Genomic DNA, 23,575 nt, shown 5'->3' with positions numbered 1-23,575 from the left:
GCTTTTCCTGCAACTAAATGTGTCTAGTGGCGCTTTTGCTTATTTCTAAGGTTAGTTAACCACATGAGACACTTTGTCGTAGCTACTAGGTGTTACCGAGAGAAGGGGGTTAAAATTGCCTACCATCATCAAAATATGTTCAAGTTCACTAACAGATCGATTTTGCATTTTATCAGGCATAAAACAGTTGCAGCGAAAAAATCAGCTTTATTTGAAATGTGTTTTTTTATTTTTATTTTTTTTTTTTTTGCAAATAAAGCAAATGCTGTAAACGTGACAGAAAAAAAGAGACAATGAAAAACACAACAGCATTAATTTTAAGGACCACAGGAAAATTAATATAGAAAACCAATTCGCATACACTCAGTAAGCACTGTGTCTCAAGATAATCAGTATTTACAGCTTGACCAGCATGGGTATACACACAACATTTAGTATAACAGATGCATGGTTCATGCTTTTTTAAATATCATTGCATCTTCACTTGTAGTCACTGGTAAATTCAATTTTAATCTTTTTCCATAAGTGTCCATTGGACGTAAATCACACTGTCTTATTAAATATGGCTGAGGACTTATTTTTTCTTCTCTTCATCTTTCTTGCTCTCTGGTGGCTTGGAACCTGTCTGTGCGGCTAGAGAGCCCATAGCATTGCGGATGGCCTCATTGTTGGGATCCACACCTGGCAGGTTCTCCAGAACGCTCTGCAAGAACTCGGGGTCCTGCATCACATCATAGTCATCCTCCTCCTTGTAAGAATCAGTACAAAAGTCATTAACACATTAACAGCTAAAGTGTGAACTGTTAGGTAGTAAAAGATGCAAAGGACAGTACAGGATTAATATATATGAAGTTTTCAGTAAACAACCCACCTTGACTGCTTCACCAGTATCCATAGGAGCTCCTCTATCCAAATCTATAGATTCTGTCCCACTATACTCTGCACAAAAGCAGATAGATGAAGGATAAGTGTTTGTGCATTAATTGTACACACGGTTGAAGTTATGAGCAATCTGGCATGAGAGTTAACACTTGCAGACTATTTTATAAATTACAAAGGACAAAAAATAAAAAAGTTTGGTTTTAAGCTTGTCTGTCTGTCAATTACAGTAAAATGAAATAATCTGCATGTACATCACTGTACATGAATGGTAGCCATGTCTGGAAACAAAGCAAAATGAGTAACAGCTGCATCCAGTTCACCAGCTGAAAACGCTGGACTTTGTAGGAGGTGGTTGGAGTTTGCAAGGTTTTGAGGACAACATTTGAAAGAACTCAAAGTGGAGAAATTTAATTTGGAAAACTTTAGGGGGTTGTTTGTAAGTGCTAAAAGATAGATGACTCTGGATATTTTGTGAGTTTAGTTATTAGCTATGTTCCCTAGTTCTATTAGTAGACTTTTCTTCTTGTTTAATTTGTGCTGTCAGAGCTTAAAGGTCATTTATTTTCATATATTTTACTAATTGCTTTTGCTTGGTTCTATATTATGGAGAATAACAATAGCTGATCCTGCACCACCCTATGTCTGGTCTCTTCCCTGGCCAGTCATGCCCCAGAGTATCACAACCTTGTATAACATTTCTCTGTTAATAGGAAATAGTATCAATTATAAATGGGTATTGTAGCATACCGGCACCCTGCAGGGACATTTGCATTGCATAAGCAATTTGCTCTTCCTCAGTCATGCTGCTAAAGTCAGGGAGCATAGAGGCATCAACCTCTGGCTGTGACATAGACATCTTCAGCAGTGGCTCATCTTGGTCTGTTGAAAAAGCACAGATGGAAAAAAGTCAACATTATGTATTACTAAACAGCACAGCAGTTTGAACTGTGAACTCGATCCACACATAGTCAAATACATGTTTTCTAGATGAATTTCTATTCTACCATTCCCTTGTGCTCAGCTGGAAAATGGTAGTTAAATCTCAGTCAATAAAAACTTCAAAATACAGACATCCCTTGGATTATCTGTGGATTAAGTTTTGTAGAAACATTGGATATAGCTGTAATAAAAAATATCTGTAAGACTGGGTCCTCAGCTTACATGCAGAATTGCGACTGGAAATGTTTGCAACTGGATTTGTAAGAACCAGTAAGTAAACGCTTAACAAATTCACAAAACAAATCTCCCTCATTTATAGAAGTTAAACATCTTCGACATTTCTATAGTAAATAGAAATATTTTGTAAGACTTGATTTTAACATTTTTATTAACTTCAAGTTACATTTAAAAACACAAGAAAATAAAAAATACATACTTTCCACAAGTTCCTACTGAATTCTGGTTATTGGCTGAATCAACCCAAAAACATGTGCAATGTTCCTCATCTTGCTACCACTCATGGACACACAAGAACACCAGAGGAGTTGTTAAGACTGTAAAGGTGAGCTGAATGAAGACCGTTCCAAATGCCTTCTGTTTCTTTTCTGAGTGTATTTTGCTTCCATCTAATGGTAACACACAGAAATGCAGTTCATTTGTCCTGAAGGTCCTCACCTAACAAACACAATTGGGACTGGAAGTCTGTCTGTCACTCGATTTGTTTGTAACAACAAAGTCATTTGTTAACTGAAATTTTGGAACATAAGGAACTGGTGTATTTTTATTAGTTTTGAGCTGCATTCAAATATAAACAAACAAAACTACTGAAAAGTACAAATATGGTTTAACATCGCCTTTTTCTGCATAGGCTGTTAGACAAAACACACAAGAGCACAAGGAGAACATGCAAACTCCACACATTTTTTTATTTTAAAGTCCTGATGTGAAACCACAGCCCAGAAGCTCAAGCACCAGCGCTACCCACTGTGCCATCATGTCACTTGGTATCTCACAGAGAAAACAAATCAGTCTCCCAAATGAGAAGCAGGGACACTCAGTGCTATACTTCCAGCTGTGACTTGTGGAGCAAGTGCACAAATTCACACAACAAAACCTCATTTGTGTCCTGTTAAAAAACACTGACAGCAATTTTCAAAGTTCACGATGGAATAGGTAAGACATACAATTAGGTGAAAACTAAAATCAACTACTCCCCTTTCTACCTTTCAGTTTTGCACTCTTTTGTAAATTGCCTGCACTCCTTTGGTCTCTTCTCTATTAGATCTAGACCTCATTATCCTTGACATCCTTTCTTACCATCTCCAGAGGGAGCAGAGATGCCAGACTCTACAACTGAGGCAGCAGCTGTCCTACGAGCTTCCTCCTCCTGCCTCTGCCTCTGTTCCTCCATGGACACACGCAGGGCCTGAAAAATAAGGTTAACGCTGTGAGTCCCTGCGCACCGCTGACAAGCCAGCTCTCACATACCATTAATTAAAAGTTAAAATAATGTTCTCTCATTTCAAATATCCCCTTTATCTCACTAGTGCAAGCTCTGGATCTGCACTAGGATCCACTCCAAACTCAAAGTCACTAGTGCCAAGGCCCAGCATGGCACCACCCTCTCCAGCCAGGATGGGGGAAGTCAGCAAAGCGTCTGCCAAGCTGGGGCCTGGAGGAACCGTCACTAAGTGGGAGCCTGTGCCATCCTTTCCATTCAGGGTGTTGATGAAGGCAGTGAGCTTCTCTGTGTTGATCTCCTAAAGAGTTCATACAAGAAATGCAGTGAATGGATGGCGGGAAGAGCTGGTGTGGTGTTGATGATTTACATATACCAAACATCTTATGATCACTCGTTCTAATGACCAAAGCTGTAGTTACCTCTTCACCAAAGTTAATCACATCCACATTAACCTTTTCTTTCTTTAGCCTTCTGGCCATTTTGACAAGCTGTGGAGAGTGGTAGAAAAAGGCATTCAAATATTCTCTCCTGTGGTGGATGTAAACACAGCAAACTACATGACAGACACAAAAATAGCAGTGAAGAAAACTCACATCCTTCTCACTGTCATCCATTGGGCTGCCCACAAACGCAATGATCCGCATCTTGTGGTTTTTCCCCTGCCTATGTTTCAGAGCCAGCTAAAGAGAAATTCATACCAATTTAACAGATATGTGTTTTAACTTAATCCACCTGCAATCACACAAGAAATTCAAAACTTGCAGTACTTGTTAATATTATGTAGGAGAATTTTACAAAATACACAAATGCAGCGGTTATCAGTAATCCTTGGACAATGAACATTAAAGCAAAATTCACCAACCCATTCCTGGCAACTGACAAGGCAAACTTTCTGAACCGACCAAAAGTACATATGGTTTTCCTTTGTCAGGCAAACTGCTTTGGCACTATTTTAGCCTTGGATCTCAAAATATGAAGCTGCCTTTTGGCTATATTCATTAATATTTTATCCGCACGATAGGCATCACAAAACCACTACACTCATCCTTTGCTGAACAGGGTTAATTTGTTCAGTGAAATGATTCCATTAGAAGGATTCCTGTTGCAAGGGGGTGAAATTAACAGTATCTCTTATGGGACAAAATATATTGGGTTCCTGGATGAAAACGTATCACATAAAATCAATTAAGAAACAAAAATAAAGGGCATTTTATGTATGAGAAATAACAAATCCAGGGTATTTTATAAAATCTAAACAAAATATTATGTCCAGTTTGGCTTTTAACATTATACTTTCATTCCCTCATTCATAAATAACAGCTTGTCTAATGCAGTATCACAGTGGTCTACATCACAAGCGCAGGGTATGAGAAATTTCTACATCACTCTGCAAAGCACATAGACATTATGCTGGTAGTAGTGCTATGTAGGGTTACTAAGAAATGTTTCACACTAGATTATCTTTTTTCATTGTGATATTACAGATTTATTTGCACTAGTGTAAGGGTATTCATGTTATTATTGCTGCTTATCTGATTTTGATCTGAATTTCCCCATCACCCATTATTTAAATCTTCTGGATAGCAGAATGGTGTGTGACCCTGTCAAACAGAATTCAGTCGTTCCCTGTGTTAAAGTCCTTAACTATTATCCCTCAGCAGTCACCACTCCTGTAAATACCACCAATAAAAGCACAAGTTTCATACATCCTCAGTCCTGCTCTCTGAAAGAACACACATTTTCATAATGCTTTAAATAACTGAGTTAATGATTACATGTTTATAATTTATTTCTATAAGGCCTCAAAGGGCTATGATGGTGCAATTTCTGTATTTCATTAATTCATACATAAATTTTTTTTAAGGAAATTGTTTTTTTTATTGCCTTCTGCTGTGCATGTCATTGGACTGTCTGAGAAAACTCATATGGACATACGGAGAACATGCAAACTCCAAGAAGACAGAACTGGTGTCTTAGAATTTTTTTCTATCAACAGGTTAGGTTACTGCATTGTACCTTCTTCTTACATCATAGCATTCATCATACTCACATGGGCCACTCTAATGCCAGTGCAAAAGCTAATGGTGCCTCGTGGCTGGACGGCATGCAGCTTGGAGAGGATCCGGCCCGTGTCAGGGGTCAGTGTAGTTAGCACCTCACAGTTACTGCACACACGCCCAAATATAAAAGCCATTACATACTTTGAGTACATCATAAAACGAGTCTATGTAAAAACATGTGACTTCCGAAGCTAGAGAAAATGCAAGGGACATCTGTCGGGTAACAATGGACATGATCAAATTTGAAAAGATTTGAAGATGAAAATGACTCCACCTGTAGTGAGAGAATATACCAAACTCAAGAACAGTGCACACACATAAAAAGCATGAATTCCCACTTACTTGGCCAGTGTAATAAGGCCTACGTTGTTCTCAGGGTTGCTGCGGGTCTTGGAGTGACAGACGATGTTGACAGCATCCTGCTGGGCTTGTAGTCTTGTAGGTAAGAAGTCACCATTGCGCATGTACTCACTGTTGTCCACACTAGGATGTACATGTTAACAAACAGATGAGAAACTGATTAGAAAACACAGTGTTACCATAAGGTTAGCATACTGACCCAGCCAGGCACATTACTGCATTTGGAACACACTATATACTGAAATCAGTGAAAAAGAGCCCCTGTTTTCAGTTACACAGTAACACGTGGACTTCATAAAATCTGAAAATCCAGTACAGCCTACAAAAAAGTGTAGATTAAAATGCGATATGGCAAAGGTGAGAATTGTCTACATGGGGAATGTGCAAGGCTTACACAGAAGCAAATTAGGGAGGAAAAAAAGCACTGGGAAATAAATACATGTAAACAACATATGAAGTGGAAATGTAGGTAATGAGTGTTCCGATTGGAATGATTCTTGTTTAAAACCTTGACTTTACTAGAGTTAATGAGAGTTTTGTGGAAATGTAAATGAATCATAAAGGAATTTTTCTGACCTGTGGTATACATGGTAATTTATGTCGTTTTTTTTATTGTCAAAGGTATAATTTTTCTATTGATCAGATTATAAATTACACTTTTTTTTATTAAATAAATGGTTATAAGAATGATATTATTTCTTAAATATCATTTTTAAAAACTGTTTTGTTATACTGATTTATTGCTCATGGGCTGGTCTAATGTTTGTATACCATGGCTGATTTTAAACGTGATGTTAGCATGTATTGTATTTGACTTCAAGGAACAGTTCAACATTTATGTTATTCACAACTGTTAATTACTTTTAGAGGTGTGCTTTTTGTTTGTAGTAATCTATATTTGACTGTCAGAATTAATTTGACTTTTTTATATTTTATGGGTGTCATTTTTTTTTTTTTTAAATCACTGAAATTAGAATTGTTGCTTAGCATTTGCATTTAACTTAAAGTTTATGTGAGCATAAAATAAATTTGCAGGCATCGAGTTGCACACAGGTGAGACAGTTCCAATACATTCACAAACGGGGATGATGAGCAACAGCAACATAACCCGCACTGAGGGCTGTCAAACAGCAAAACTAAATTAAAATATAGAAATGTTACAAAACACTATAGCATTACTGTTCTGTAAATAACAGTACAGTACATAATACTATAGCCTACATGAGCTGTCAGTGACTATGATCATTATGATTAAGTTCAAAGTTGCCCGGATGTAAAATGGGCGAATCATTCATTGCGATCGGCTTATGATGTTTCACGTTTTAAGACACCCAAGACTGAAACGCAGCTTTCCATCTCCGTCCATACTAATCAGTGCTGAAATTGCCAGCAAACCCTAAGCTCTTCTTTCCATTTCGTATGCTGACTGTGAGTCTGAGGGTGTGCACCGATTGATTATGTCCGTGAACGTGACAACACAGCTGCAGAGATGGTGGCTGTGGGAGCACTTTTCACGGGAACATCATCATGGGACGTGGGCTGTACACAAACAAAGCACAACCAAAAGCGCGCTGCACTTTCTGCCTCGTTGTTCCTGGTGTCTTTACAACAACAGGACGCGACTCATGACGACTCCCCCAAGGAACACTGCGAGTGGGACACACACACACAGCTCTCTCTCGCAGGTCTTCACTTTCTATCCACCACAGCTGATAGGAACAAGATCTAAGGACACTGCTACGTATACTTTCCCGCTTAACAGAGGCTGATTTTTTTTGGCTACTAGTAATTGTTTTATATAACTAAAACGGATTTCTTACCAGACCATAGTACTCTCAAGCACCATCTTGGAAAAGCTGTGCCCTTACAAGAACGGCTCTTGTCATTGGTTAGTAGCACTCGACCAATCATAAACCAGCATATTACTCGCCGATGTGCACTGTGGTAAATGGTGTCAATTCTTTATCTTGTCTTAGTGGTTGGAAGATGTAGTATGGCTAGATGTGAAGGCATTCCAAACAAAACTGTAAATTAAAGCCATGATAAACACTTGGGTTAGTGTGTTGTGATGTTATCCCAGGCACAATGAACTAGTTAACAGTGCATTTACAAATGTTTAATAATTCCAAGTCAATACAGTATGAAAAACACCACATCACTAAAATATGGCAGGAATTACAAATAATATACAGAGCAAGAAAAGGCATTTCTGTGACTTGTATATACACAATTGAGTTTATACAATCCGAGTAAAAATATACTTGAAGATGACAATCATTAAAATACAGAGGTACAACTCTGTTACTATTACACATTCATATAAAAAAGCAGAAGAGAATTACAATCACATGTATTACAATGTATAAAATATGCACCAAAAAAGCTGAATTACAATTACACATCTAACTTACAGGCTTGTATTTAACATGTTTTACATACTACGTCATAAATAATGTGTTTAATTGCAGACAGCTTAGTAAATTAAAACAAGCATGGTTTCCACTTTTTCTTCTTGCATCAAGAAAACAGTTCACTGGAGTGTGTAAGCAAGTCTTCCGCTCTCTCAGTGCTGTCTGGTACTGGTACGTCATCGCAAGGATATGAGGTCTAAAATTTATAATAGTTAACCTATAACATTATTAAAACAAGTTTAATCTCTGCAGATGGGCCAGAGAAAATTTTAAAAATGTATAGTGTGACTAACCATGTACTCTGAAAAACTTTAATAATCTTAGAAGTGTTGTTGTAATAATGAGCTCAAATAACTTAGCAAGGGGATACCATTTAATAACAGGCATCTTTGGTGGGCAACTATTCTTATCTGCATAAGGCCTAGGGAGTAGCAGACATTTACAAGGGATAATTACAGAAGGCAGGGTTAAATTACTGCAGCACTTAATGTTCACCGGGGGCGGGAGTGGTCCTCAGGTGAACCACTTTACCTCGCTTCAGGGTTTAGAAAACCAACTTCATTTCTCATGTTTAAGAAGCATATTTTTAAACTGTCAGAACTGCTTTAGAAATGTTTAGAACCTTTAAAGAGATGAAAACAATCCAGCTGAAACATCATTAATGTTACTGCTGTGTATTCAAACAAAATATGGATTGAAAGGGTCACACTGTGCATAAGATTGCTAAACAGGCACTATATTATATTTGCAACATGATGATTTGGGCTTTGACAGCAGCAGCTGTGTGCTGGCTCTTGTCCTGTGCCAATGCAGTAGCGCAGTTGAACATTCTATTGCACAGATATTTTTACTTAAGTCTCAAGTGTCTTTTCACAGTCAGGCTTAATGTGCCTGTGCAACTTATTTGAGCACAATGTAAAGAAATCTAGCATTCTCAAAGAAACCCTAGTTAAGAAAAGTGCAAAACAGGAGACATCTTGCACTCATCTGCAAGGCCCCAAGACAAACCATTGATCTCAAGTCCTTGCATGATTGAAGTAAAAAAACCAGTCCTTTGCAGTTTATCTTCACAAGGTTTTTGAACCGCAAATTCCACTTTTGGCAGTTCTTGGTTTCTCACTAGCCACATCCAATCCAGTACAATGACTTGTTCTTGAAAAACCAGCACAGGTTATACAACTTCACTGTCAACCTTTTACTGTAGCGCCAAAAACAGGCTGTTCCATGGCTTAACCATTCTAATAGAATGTAATGCATTTTTCACACACTATATACTGCAAGAACCAATTTAAAATGCTAACTTTATCAGCTTCCAGTTTAAGTGATTGTATTTTATGTTCTGCAAATTCAAAATTCTTAAGTCTTAAAAACACCACATCTTATCCAGTTCTGCAAGGAAAAACTAAGTTTTCACCCTCAGTTTCTTACCTTAATACTTCCCCTCACATATTCCATATGGCTCTACCTCCCAATCTACTTGGCTTTGATGTCCACATGTGCACTGTCCATATATACTAGTTTGCAAAAACTTTTTTTGCACTTGCTTTACCATATTAACACTGTTTTGTGCTGCAGGAGCTGTAGTTCTGTGCCAATTCTTCTCCAAAGAAGAATATTGCTCTTGGTAAACAGTTTCAGTACAGCATACAATGAATGATGCTAAAAATATCAGCTCTACATTACATCAAAAGTTACTCTGATCTAGCTCCTTTCATGAGAACTTCTCTATGCACCAGATCTCTGATAAAATCAAATGACAAAGGTCAAGTGTGCTGTAAGCTGATAACATACTGTATAAATACACTCAAAGGCTCAAATATGGAAGTATCAATACAACAATGTTTATAAGATTATGGAAGTTGGTCCTTTTCACAATGGGTATTCATCTCTGTAACCAGCAGAAATGATCCACAACTGTCATCACTGTCCTGTGAAAGTAGATGTTTAGCAAGAGGTTTTGTTAAAATTTGAAACTGTAAAAGAGATGGCAATGCAAATGATCCCTTGGGGTATTCAAATGAACATTTTGAGGCAAAATATATAAAGAGTGTGGATTGGCATTTGTGCTCATTTGCAACAAAATACCATTTGACTTCCAATACATCATTTATACATTTCAAATATTGATCAACAGTAGAACATTAACTGGCAGTCATGACCATGAAGAGCAGCAAAAGGTCAAGTTTTCCCCCAAAGACATCTCTAAAACCTCACTGTCTAAAAGGCACAGACAGATGGAAAGGACTGTAAAATTGCTGGAATCAGACATATCCACACCACAAATATAGCCTGATTATTTGTCAGACGAGAAATTTTTAGCACATGGAAATGTGCTAAATGGTCCATATTGCTTTGGTTTGTTTCCCCACTGAGCTCAATACTTCCAGCCTTCCACATGCAATATTGTAAGGACAAAATGAACAGTAAGACTGCATTACACTCATTCCCTACTTTTCAGCCTGCATTTCACTGAATCATTAACTGACATCTTCAATAAAAAAAGAGCATACATGGGGGGAAAAAAAAAAAGGCCAAGTGATACCCAGTTTTCTTGCGCCACAATGGAAGAGGGGATTATTGGTACATGCATTGTGTGTAGGCGGCTCTCGCTCCCGACAAGACACGGCACATTATTACTAACCTTAGTCTGCATATTCACCCAGTTTAGCAGTGGGCACCTTGGTACAAATACAGCAAACCAGTATATGACAGAATATGATCTAGATTTCTTTTTTCCCCACTTTTAATGTACAATGTCAGCTTTTGCCAGGCAATTACTTAAATAACATACTTTTTTATATTTAAGTTATAAACTGTGTTATTGGAAAGCCTAATCATCTCACAGTTGGGCACTAAAATTTGTATCCCAGCAAAGAGACCTCTAGAGTGATGACATCAATTCGCATTTCCATCCCTCCATTGGGGGGGGAGGGGAACCAACCAACTGTAACAGTGGTAGAACACTAGACCACTGGATATGCATTGGTTTGGGACACTAAGTCCATATAGTAATACCAAACTTGTACTGTAGTTGACTTTACTAGCAGCAAACCTTATGTCCGGCAGGACTAGCCTGCAGACTTCACAACACTCGTGCAATTAACACTCCATCCCTGTTACCACAGCAACTTTGTCACACCAGGAGTGCTTTTTGGAAGTAAAAAGAAAAAAGAAAAAATCCTCAAAGAAAACTGAAGGATCCTTTTTCTGTGTTTTTTTTTTTTTTTTTGGGAGTCTTCTCTCTTCCATATTCTTGCTTGAAGAACCATCCTTTCCTTTCACTTCAAAAGACACAAAATAAATTTCAGATCTATTCTCCAGTAAAAAAAGAAAAAAAAACAAGGAGCTCTGTCCTGGTTTAAATGCCTCACATAACTACATGCTGAAATTGTCCAGTTCATCACCAACAGATAACAGAATTATACTTCTGTAAGTCAGAGTGGATGGCATTTTCTAACAAATGAGGAAAAAAGAATTCTCTTCAGTAATCATTCAACATGTTTTCCCATGTTATATTTAGCTTCTGTATTTTTTTTCCTGAACCACTTGGGTATAATCTGTGTCATATGCTCATCAAACTGAAAAAGACATTGTTTACCTAGTATTCAACACCACCTTGGAATAACACTGGTTAATATGCTTTGGATGTCATGGCATTGCATATTAGGTGAAGAGGAGTTTAAAGAAAGAACACAGCTTACTTAACAGATGTTGGTCTCTGGGACAATGTCTTTCAGTGAAATGGCATCTTCACTGCTTAAGTGCTCCTCTGAGATTGCAGCTTCAGCTCTGTATGAAAGACTGTCAGCACTGACCAACTTTTGCACTTAAATTCAAGAAGCATGTAACCAGTCAGTTCCTTTTTTACCTGTGCAGTGTGTTGTCATCCTGGTCTGTGCTGGCTGCCTTGTGTACCTCAACTCCAACTGACCTGTGGTAAAAGAGGTAAGAGAATCAGTGCGGCCTGAAGGGTGCTGGACTTCTGGCAACTAGATCATGGAAGGGGGGGGGGGGGGAAGAAAAAAAAAAAAAAACGGAAACAGACCTGAGGGGAGGGGAGGTTGCAGCAACACCTGTGCTGCTGAGTGATGAACTGGAGAGAGTTGTGACACCATCCATGGGGGGTGTTTTTGGGAGTAGATCAGGACGACCAGACTGCATACCTGAATATTTAAAATATATAATCCACCTCATACTACAACTGAACCAGTTTAACCATCACTGTAAGTAGCACAGCAGTACAGCAGACAGCACTGTTGTCTCAGTATCCAGAAGGTACTAGAGGACAGAGGTTCAATCCACACTGAGTCTGTATAGAGTTTGCATTTTCTCCTTAGGTGGACCCAGAAGAAACCCATGCATACACATTTCCTTCTACAGTGCAAAGAGCTGTGTTTCAGGTGGAATGGCAACTATGAAGTGAGTGTATTACATTGCTCTCAGGTATACATGAATAATCGTAGGTAATCTATCTAGCATTCAGTGCCACCGTGGATTGAGAAGGGGGGGGGGGGGGGGGGGGGGAGTGTCAACTAATTATTACAATGTATTCACTTTCAACTCATTCCAGAGAATAAGCATCAGTTAAAAATGAATGTACCGCTAGTAAAACTGACTAAACTGCAAGTATTTCTACTACGAAGATCAGTGGTGCTCATGTCCAAAGGCAGACTTTTCACCACCTGCATTCTTAAGCCTTAACTGGGATAACAATGACCTGGCAGGTAGTGCTGATGCCTCACACCACCATGGATGTGCATTCGCATAGAGGTTTGAATGCGGTTCAATCTGTGTGTAGTTTGCATGGGTTTCACCACACAGTCTAAAGACATGTGTTTTAGGTGAAAATGACTGTAGGGAGTACTCTGGTGTATGTATCTATCGAGACACCACAGGTGAACGGTGTCAGCTGAACAACAGTTGTTAGTCATTGCACCCTGTTTTGAAGAAAAGAGTCTGTAAATGACTAAATATATACTAGCATTTTGACTGCATATTCTGGACAATTAACCATGTAATTACTGAGAAAAAATATTTCTGGTAGAACAAAGGAATTTATAAACATTCTTTTCTGTTTAAGTAAACAAAAAAATGAAGACAAATGCATAATGCAAGTTTTTTTAAATGGCAGCAACAATTCAGTGAATACATTTAATATTTAAATCATGGAACACATTCCTCCGAACCACCAGTGAAGACTCAGTAGTCTGGATCACAAAAGCAGAAAAACCTGCATTCCTCCCAAAGAACAAGCCCTGGATTTCAGTAACCCGACATCATATTACTCAGAAAGCTCAAACATCACCTTTCACATACTAACCTTACACATTCCCTAATTATCATACCGTTTACCTCCCCAATTAGTCCCTTTTTTCTCATACTGTCAATCTTATTTTTGACAAGCGTCTGTCAGCACTCACCACTCTCACCCTCTGACTCCATCTGACCAAAGTGGGGACGATACATCAGCCGGCTCTCTACCCCGGGACCTGCAAGCCCTTGGGATTGGGTGGCAGACCCCCCAGCTGCTGTTGGTGCCCTCCGCAGTGCTGCCTGCCCCCCACTTCGACTCTTCTTTGACGGCGATGGCTTTACTGAGGAAAAAGGGTTTTTTAAGAAAAACTTTAAAAAAAAAAAAAAAAAAAAACGCAGTCAGAAGATGCACACAAACATGCAGACAAACACACATTTTACTTACATGGGATCTTCTTGAAAACAGTGTTACACATAAAGCGTTGAAACCTCTCTGCATAAAAGCCTGGTCTGTGCACTGACACTGTGTCCTAAGAAAGCAGAGGACCACATTTCAATCACTGTCTATAGCAAAAATGTGATCCACAATGTCAGTAGTGAGCTTACAGGAAAGGCTCTCACCCCATCATGAACTAGTGCTTTCCATGAGTGCTCCAGCTTCTTAGCAAACCTGCAATAGACCACAAATTTGTCCACACATTTACTTTTGAAAGAGACACCAGCACAAGAATAGCGATGTCAAAAACAAACTGAGGGAGAGTGAGAAACTTTAAAAGTTTAAATGTCATGGGGAGGAGAATAAAAACTCTGATGATCCCACCACCACTACATTAAGTTCCTATGGTACAATCAAGTTGGAATAAACATACCTGTATGACTGCAGAATGTCAATGATGCCAATGTAGATGAGCAATCTCTCCCCCTTGACGCTGCGTGCTGGAATCCCACCCATGCTGCAAAAATATTAACAAAGGGTACAAGTTAAAGTGAGCACAGTAAAAGAAAGCCTCAACTTCTGCAAGAAATCTGTCGTGTGAAAACAACTCACTGGTCCTCAGACTCCTGTGCCCCTCTGCCACGTGCCTCCCCCTGAATAGACTCCATGGCAGTGGAATACAACGCCTTCTGGCCCTGAGGCCTTCTCTGATCAGGGGTGACTGCCCCTTCAGCAGCCATACCCTCACCGGCGCGCTCCCGACATGCTTGGTCCACATTATGGATCCCCACCAGCAGGCTGTAGTCCATGATCTTGAAACTTTGCAGAAGCTGGGTAGCAGAAAGAGGGTTAAGAGTCACAATATACACACGTGCAGTGAAGGAAGTATCACGCAACAATGCAGACAGATTACTACACTGCTACAGAATATGCATATCTGTGCAGAAAGAGCAAACAATTGTACAGTATCTACTACACTGGGTTACCAAACAGTCCCTCTGAATGGTCTTGCTCAGGGCATTGTAGTTTTCTGCTTCCAGCAGCAGCCCATCTGGCATGTCCTGGATGAAATCCAGGTCCTTGAAAGTGGGAAAAGCCTTTTCACGCTCCTTGGGTGAGGCACGCCGCTTGTAGGTGGAGCCCTTAAGGTCATACTTGAAATGCATTTGCACAGCACGGGGCAGCAGGTTGTTCATCACCACAATGCGGATATTCTTGCCCCCAGCTTGCACGCAGTACAGCCCATAAAACTTAGGAAGCAAAGTGCGTTTGTTCTGGTTCAGGTTCTGAGAAAAGAAACTCAAACATTAGATCTAACAGTACTGGCAAAGCAGGACATTAAGATAACAGGAAATGTATATTCCTCATTAGAAAATGTATTCATACATTGTTTATCGCATAACACCAAATTTGTAAGTTTAAGATTAGAAAATATTTCTCCAAATAAAAACATTACTACTAAGCTAATAATACCTGTTTCATAATTTGATTACACCAAATTAATAAACTGTCATTTTGAAATACTGCATACCCAATTACCTAACCACTTTAAAAAAAAATTCACAAGAAATTTCACAACGTATGCCATAATATGTAAAACATCAAGGCAAATATTTAAGCAACCATTATGAAACTGAAAACTCACCATAAAGTATCCAGGTAACAATTTCTGAAGGAACTCTGCCTCCTTATGCTGCACAGTCTTGATGATGAACTCATCATCACTGGTGACGTAGAACAAGGAGCCGCTAGCACCAGAATTTGACAGCTCAATAAGAGGCTCATTACACAGGGAATACTGCCAGAGAGAAAAACTGAGCATTAAAATGAATCAAAACTGAATATATCCACCATAAAAGGGAATAAACACCACCCATACATTCTTTAGAACTGCACACAGCCTTTTAACTATCCAAAAAAAGCTTTAAAAATAGCGGTGACAGATTGTAGGGGTGACACAGACTGACCAGATAGTCATCCGGACGGATTCCAAAGAGCTCTCGGAAGTAGCGGAAAGCAATAGGGGCGTACGTCTTGAACCTGAAGTCACTGTAATGGTGCGCCGGTGTCAAATTACTGCCCTCACTGAAAATAGTGAAGGGGAAAAAGAAGACTGAGCACTGACATACCATATATACCAGGAGACAGGGACATCGGAGACACAAACCACTTGCTCCGGCACAAACAACCAACAAGGAAAGCCACACAATTCGCTTGCAAAACTAAAACAGCTTCTATGAAAGGAAGTGCAATTCCACATTTAAAAACCAGTTCCACTTCCCAGATAAAGGAGCTTGCACTGACCCAGGGAAGAAGATGCTTTCTACCACCACAAAGTCTTGCATGAGCACATCTCTCTCTGCCTTCTGGCTTAGGCTGCCCACAGTGTGTGTGATGCCCAGCTGGATTGCACCCTTTAGGGCGCTGGAGGTGGTCTAGCAAAAGAAAGTCAGATGGCAAGAAGAGTCTATTAGACATGGGCAAACAAACTGGAGCTACAGGTAACACTAAAATTTGAAACGAGCAAAAACAGGAACTGAAATTGTAGCAAACGACACACTATTAGATGACTCAGGCATTTCAAATCAAACCTGTAACACCAAAAATTTACAAGGTTAGTTTGTGGTGGGGAGAACAGAAGAAAAAAAAATATGAAAAATTTCAGCTTTTGAGATATAAAAAATATTTTATACAGTTTGCAGTTAATGAATAGCAACTTAGTAATGTGCTTCAGAACCTACAATAAATGTGAAAGATAACCCCTGAATAAATCAAGAATGACACATGTAAGAAAGGCCATCTGAAATTATGTAGAGACCACAAAGTAAAGCATTTTACGTATCTTAAAAAAAAAAAATAACTTTCTCAAGAGGATAAGAGGAAAATTAAGACCAGAAAGAAAAACAACAGAGGACAGTGTTTGGCATGTAACCAACGATTACTGACCTTCTTGTAGGTGGTTTCCCCTGTGGGGTCAACCCCTCTGTGACCAATCGTCTTCTTCATGCTCTGAGAGCTGCCTGGCATCTGAGAGTACATGAGGGATAAAGGTTAGTTTTTTGTTTTTAAAAAGAAAAAGGCAGAAGATTGCTGAACTAACCAGACACCCAAGTACATGTACTTGTCTGATGTCATTCATCAGATATCATTGTGTTTTTGAACTCTATTGCATCACTGAGGCTAATGTGACACTGAAGCGCACAGATGCATTCATTTGATGTATATCTTCACTAATGTTCAGTGACATGAGTCAAAGTGCAAATGTGCAGCAATTTGGTTTTCTGTTTTGCTCACCTCTGAGGAAGGACCCTTATGAGCTCCACTGAGCCCTGCTGGGAAAAATAAAAATGAGAGTCAGGAGGGTTAAATAAAGGACCTCTCTCTTTGTCTTCATGCTCAGTAGCTCCATCTTGAGAGGGGGAAGAAAAAAAAAAAATAAAATAAATCTTGCTAGGCTTTCATTAGTTTTCTAAAACTGGTTTTAGTAGGAGAAATCTGATTTGTAATCTATCAAATGGAAGAATTTTAAAATGGAATGTAAAATTTTAGGAGCTTTTTAAAATGAATTAGTTTTATAAAAGCTATGAAATGCATTCCGGACATCCCAAAAGACTGATGTGTCACAATTTGTAGGTTTAAAAGAAACAGTCAAAGAAATCAAGAGTGGATACCAGAGCAATGTTTTTTCCAGTGTCATCATAAGGTTATACTTTTAAACAATTGAATATTTGAATACTCATCACCAGTGACAAAATTATTTTCACTGGAGAAAGTGTAATCCAGTATTAGTGGAATTAAAAACAAATACTTGAGTACTCCAACTGGAGCTTGTGCTTTGTTTCTGCTGTACTCTTGTTGCAACAGAAGCTCTTTTCACAAATCCATTTTGTCCATTGTAAAAGAGCAGGGAGTCTGGAAGCAAGGGATTAAAACTTAAAATAAAAAAAAAAAAAAAAGATCAAAAACAGCATGTTAGTTTAGTATGTAACTCCAACAAGTAAATTTGCTTTGGGAATGACTAAACAAGTGTAGAAACAGAACTGTGCAGACAGGAAAAGGAGGCCATTCCCTCCCAGAAGTACAGAAGGAAGCCTGGCCCATCTGAGACAGAGACAGATGCATATAGCGGCAGCACATCTCCTTCGCCTGCCTGGTTGAGCAGACACCATCGTGACGACCATTATCGCACCATGGCAGAATTACTACCCACGGTTCTGCCCAGCATCTAGCCAGGAACCAAAACATGATGATCTGTCTACAAATATACAACTGTCGCTGCATTAAAAAATCAGTCACACCAGCCAATTCACACACCTCTCACAGATGCTTTAGTGGAGTTCTAGTATATGATGAACATATATTGCAAATAGGAAAAACTGGCAGGAAACCCTTTTTTCCACTTATAGGGAGTATGTGACAATTATGATGGGAGCCACTACAAGACTTGCCAACATTTCATGAAAGCTTTGAGAGCTGCGAATCTCTTCAAAAACAGAGCAAGAACGCCGTAAGAAAATTCACAAGTCAAATGTCAAAAAATGGACGTACGATGAAATAAACATGTGAGCAATGGTAAAACTTGTCTTGTGACATGGGTGTGTCACTCCTAATGGAAGGAATGCATCCTGGTGTGGCCATCCTACTGAACACCTCAAAGGAAACAGTATGACAGGCAAACAACTGCCAGGCAGGGAGATGCCACAACTGAACAAGACAAGATCAGTAGCTCATCGAGGCAAACAAAACCAGGCAGAACAGGGGGCAGAGTAGTACAATACATTCAAAATTAGAGGGCCATGTGTCATCATCTGTCAGGAACAACGAAAGCATCACTTCCATGCATGTACCTCGACCAGATGCTATTCTCCTCCAGAACCAAAGCCTCAGGTCTGTGGAACACACATACGAGAAAAACACAGCAGATTCTAACTGTGGTATTTACTAAATGTAGCAGGCTTCCGCAGGCTTCAGCTAAAAAGGTAAAAGAACAAGAACAGTGATACATTCTGTCAACACTTCCTTGGAATTTACTCTGAGCTTAATGTAGACTTGTTTTCCTGGGTTTTGCTAACACCCATGACTGTTTAGGTTACACAGCAAGTGGGTGGGACAACAAATTTTTAACCACAAGTGAAAAATGTTAACTTAATGTGGCTTGGACGAGAGATTATTTTGAGGGGGGGGGGGTTCTGTATTTTCAAACACACAGACTGACCCCTGTCATAAATTAAATAAAAGCAGAGTCCATAAATCCACTAAATGCTATTGGATAAAGTACATATTCTGCAGTACCGCATAAGAATCATACCCTTGCAGAGCAACTAAAATTTTACAAAAGCGCAAATCATTATTGCAGGATATATAATATATTTAGGAGTAACTAAATGATTTTCTTCCAGTAATATTTTAACAAGAATCATGCCTACTACTAAAACCCGACTACACATGATTCGGAACTAACTTTGTATTAACATTGTTACGAACATCTTGTACAACAAGACAACGGGAAAACCACTGACTCGTGTGGTTCGTAGCATCTCCGCGCAGCGACCAACTTATCGTCGACAGTGAAAAAGGATGAAGTTGAGACGACGCTCAAATTCCACCGGCCTTTTTCTTTCACTCTAGCACAAGCAAGACATTTCAAAGCTTTCTTTTAAATACACACAGTTTTCATGTATCATGTCTATGTAACGACGTAAAAAAAAGGTATTGAAAAACCGTCCGAGTTTGTGGAGAGAAACGGGCCAAAGTGTAGTCTAGCGGGGCGGAGATGCAGACGGTGGTGGTGGTGTGCGAGGGGACAGAGCTGGCCGAGCGAGGCATGCGGTTTGTGATATTAGTTACAGTGTAGCCTAGGGCCCGAGGAAAGGGACAAACAAACAGGACGCACTGGCGATGAGTAAAAGAAGAGAAAATGTGGGGGGGGGGACAGAGCAGGCGGGCGGTCGACGCGTGTGTCTGGAAATGGACGGCACGTTGTTGCTGGCAGCGGTTGTGTGCGCGCTGAGCTCATTTAAACCTCCACACACCCAAAACTCCGTTCTTCGCCGAACAAGTCAAATGTGTCATTTCTCTCTTATCGCTACATGTTCGCCTGTTAGGCCTGGAATTAAAAAGCCTTATACTGCCCACCGTGTTTGTTTCCCCGAAGCAACAGAAGAGCGCGCGTAGTAGACCGCGACAGCCCAGGCTCGCTTCGCCAGTTCGTGTCTCCGTTCCCACGACAGGTCAGACAAGATCGTTCAGCAAAGCACGGCGGAGAAGGAGACAGGAACACACGGCACGCTGCGCGCTGTACCTGTGGGAGCCGCGGGTCCTGGATCCGCCGGACCGGCTGTCGCCATTTTCCGTCGCCTGGGCTCCGACTCCCGTCCCGAGCTCCGCGATGTCCGTCGCCGTGTGTGTTCACTTTAAGCCCGAAGTCTCTCTCTGGGGTCGGAGGGGGGTGGTGTTCTCTGAGGACCCCGCGAAGGCCCACTGACTCAGGGGGGTGTCTGTTCACTCCGTTTCCCCCCCCCCCCCTTCCCGAAGCCCCCCCCTTCGGGGTGTTTTTGTGTCCGGCCCGGGTCCCGCTCCGCTCCGGAACTTCGGTCTCCTCTCAGAACTGGCACGTAGGAGCACGGAGCGACATTCTCAAAGAGCGGAGACACAACACCGGCTACGCCAACACGGAAGTACAACGAAAAAGCCTCGACCTGTATCTCACCATAGGCTCATGAGAACATCCGTCGATCATGCAAATTCATTGTGCTTCATACACAAAATGGAAACGAATAATTTCCAGGAGCAAATAAAGCTAGCGATCCGTTAAGTTACTACCAAATCAAACACAATGAATGACTCTATTGATTGTTGCTACTCAGATGCAGCACCTGCAGTTCTCACTCACGAAAATTTTACAAGGAACTACTACTACTACTAGTTTAGAGCAAATCTAACACAACCATTTCCACTGCGTTTCGTACGACTGACCTAAGCTACTTAGTTCCAAAACAAACATTTAAGTTAGTTGTTGCTACAGTGCAACAAGACACTGAAAGTTGTAATTTAGAGCTAGCTAAACATGCGCTTCAGGTTCATTCGACAGCTCACTTTTCTAGCAAAAGAAGCAACTGGCGGACCGATCTTCTATTACGCATGCGTCAGACGCATTTTTGAGGCAAATAAACCAGAACCAGGCCTGTGTGGTGTTTTACGACACTCCAAACCAAATATACGTCCTTGTTGCCTTTTACGACACACCAAACCGGACACGGGTCGGCGTTACGCTTTCAGCGCCCAGCAAAGTAGCAACTTAAGTCTCTCGTGTGACAAAAAGTCAACTTTTAATTTTACCTTGAAGATGAGAACATTTCCATATATTTTTTTTTAAATTTTTATTTAACAATTCACAGACACACAATACAAGAAAATTCAGAACAATCAACCTAGCCAGGGGAAATTACAACAAATTACAAAACACCCGAGTAACCGGACAATTATACACATCAACACCTTATATTACAGTAATAAAGTATTAATGACATTCTTATTACACTCCTCGACAGTGTTTATGTATTGCTTAACTTCTTCAAGAAAAACAGAAAATCGTAAGTTTTTTGTTAGCAAATTTGGACCTGTGGCTATGTGATATTTAGCTAAAATCAAATGATTAATAAGTTAATGATATATGCCTGTTTCTCTGAACATCTTATCTATCAAAACAAAAGAATCCAAACAGTACATATTCATAGTACAAAGCAAAATCCTTACACAGTTTATCTATAATAAATTTAGAGACATCTCTCCATAGCTTTTTGGTGTAATAATGACAGTGCCAAAAGTGGTGAGGCCCCGGGTCCAGGTTACAAAAAGAACAACTTACATCTATCCCATCCTTGAATCTTCTTATAAAATGCTTGACAGGGTAGAATTTGTGTACAATCTTGAAAGTGATTTCCTTCATCTTGTTTGTTAAGAAGTATTTGTGAGTCAGCAGCCAAGCTTTCTCCCATGGAGAAAACATTTCCACGTATACACAGCATATATTTCTAACTTTTTAAATATTTTATTCATTTCTTTTTCTCTGCCTTTTGAAGTAATGCATTGTTCAAAAAAACCCTTACCAACCATGATCATGGTAAAAGTTTTTATGCGTTCCCAAGTCCCCAGAATAACACACACACACACTGTCTGAAACCACTTGACCCAAGGGCGGTCGCGGTGAACCGGAGCCTAACCCAGCAACACAGGGTGTAAGGCTGGAGTGGGAGGGGACAAACCCAGGATGGGACGCCAGTCCATTGCAAGGCACCCGAAGCAGGACTCGAACCCCAGACCTGCTAGGGAGCAGGACCTGGCCAAGCCCGCTGCGCTGCTCCGCTACCGCGCCCCCTAAAATAACACCCATTCATGCGAAAATATTGACAAATCCTATTAAAATGTTCAGTATTACTTTAACAGTTAACATTAGATATCAATGCAAAATATAGAGTTTCCCTTTGTTGTCAGTCCACATGATTAGCGGTGTAGAGTTGGAACCTTGTGCACTGCAAGATCAAAGTGTCATTTGTTTGATAAATGACTACATTTGAATGTGTTTTTAATTATAAATTTAATGAGATTTTAATTGGGCTTTGCCGATATAACTAATTTGGCATACACTCATCATTCACATAACAAAGTTAGCTTGTTTCATGGAATCACTATGAGGTGAATTCCCCTTCTGAAGGGGCTGAATTATTTGTTATGGAAAAAAATGTCTTCTAGGACGAAAAAGACGTAGGCCAATGTCTTTTATTCCGCGAAGCACGTGAACACTGTGCCACAAGCAGGACTATGTAGCTTTACTAAGAAATCTTAGTAACATTTTTTACTAACTTGATCATGACATTACATGATCACTGGCTCAGTAACATTAGCTGCTTGTCCAACTCATGGTCATAGTGATCTAGAGCTTATTCTTGAATGACTGGGTACAAGGCCAGCCATAGCATCCCTGGACTGGATGCCAGCCCATGGCAGGATAACCACACACAAACACAAAATGGTCTATTTAGAATCAACAAATCGACATAAAACACATGTCTTTGGAATGTGGGTGGAAACTGCTTCAACAGCTACACCCCAACCAGACCCCTTCGCTCGTCTACTGCTGCTTGCTTGGTGGTCCCGCACACAAAAAGTAAAGCACGGAGGTTCTTTGTTGTGGAGGAATGACCTCCCCCTCTCCCTCAGAACTGCTGAAACTCTGTCTACACTCAAGAAGGATCTGAAAACTCACCTTTTCCGGACTCCCTTTACCCAAGATCTCTCCAGCTCATATATGGTGTAAATGTTCACGCACCGTAACTTTATGATCATACCCAGATAAGCCTTTACACAGCCGCTGCTCCTGTATTGTATGTAAATGTTTGCGTACCTTAAAAAAAAAAAATTGTAGGAGGTCATCAGGATCCATCTATCCTGCGTTTTATGCACCTACTCGAGCGATGAACATCGGTGCATCAAGTGGAAAGAAACAAACTATGTTTACTTAAGAATCACGTGTTCGCAGCTATGTCTCTTTCTCTTAATGTAATGCACAAATTGTATTTTTGCTGAGATGTACGTCTGCTAAATGAATAAATGTAACTATAAACTGGAGCCCTGTAGGAAACAAAGGGAGAACATGCAAACTCCTCACAGAGTGAGCCAAATTCAAGCCTCATGCCTGTGCGAGACAGCATGGGTCATCCTGCCACAATACATGAAGATGATCTGCATTTAACTGTGACATTTCTACATTGTG

General features: G+C 40.0%; 1 protein-coding gene across 1 annotated transcript; it reads right to left on the bottom strand.

The window, feature by feature from the left end:
- Positions 1-271: 271 nt before the first annotated feature.
- On the bottom strand, positions 272-20,919 carry pip5k1ab (phosphatidylinositol-4-phosphate 5-kinase, type I, alpha, b). Its single transcript, XM_029260079.1, has 25 exons — positions 20,105-20,919; positions 17,098-17,132; positions 16,750-16,830; positions 16,108-16,238; positions 15,771-15,888; positions 15,449-15,601; positions 14,790-15,089; positions 14,416-14,633; positions 14,237-14,320; positions 13,989-14,037; positions 13,813-13,897; positions 13,535-13,708; positions 12,160-12,277; positions 11,983-12,045; positions 11,821-11,903; positions 7,524-7,566; positions 5,686-5,826; positions 5,334-5,448; positions 3,877-3,963; positions 3,703-3,771; positions 3,366-3,581; positions 3,139-3,247; positions 1,630-1,761; positions 872-939; positions 272-748 (listed from the first exon to the last, which is right to left on the bottom strand). The coding sequence occupies exons 1-25, from the start codon at positions 20,148-20,150 to the stop codon at positions 575-577; spliced, it is 2,892 nt and encodes a 963-aa protein (XP_029115912.1). The 5' UTR covers positions 20,151-20,919; the 3' UTR covers positions 272-574.
- Between the last annotated feature and the right edge of the window lie 2,656 nt (positions 20,920-23,575).

The sequence above is a fragment of the Scleropages formosus genome, chromosome 18 (genome assembly GCF_900964775.1).
Source record: "Scleropages formosus chromosome 18, fSclFor1.1, whole genome shotgun sequence".
NCBI lineage: Eukaryota > Metazoa > Chordata > Actinopteri > Osteoglossiformes > Osteoglossidae > Scleropages > Scleropages formosus.
Note: the sequence above shows the minus strand (reverse complement) of the source record. Positions and strands in the feature narration are given on the sequence as shown.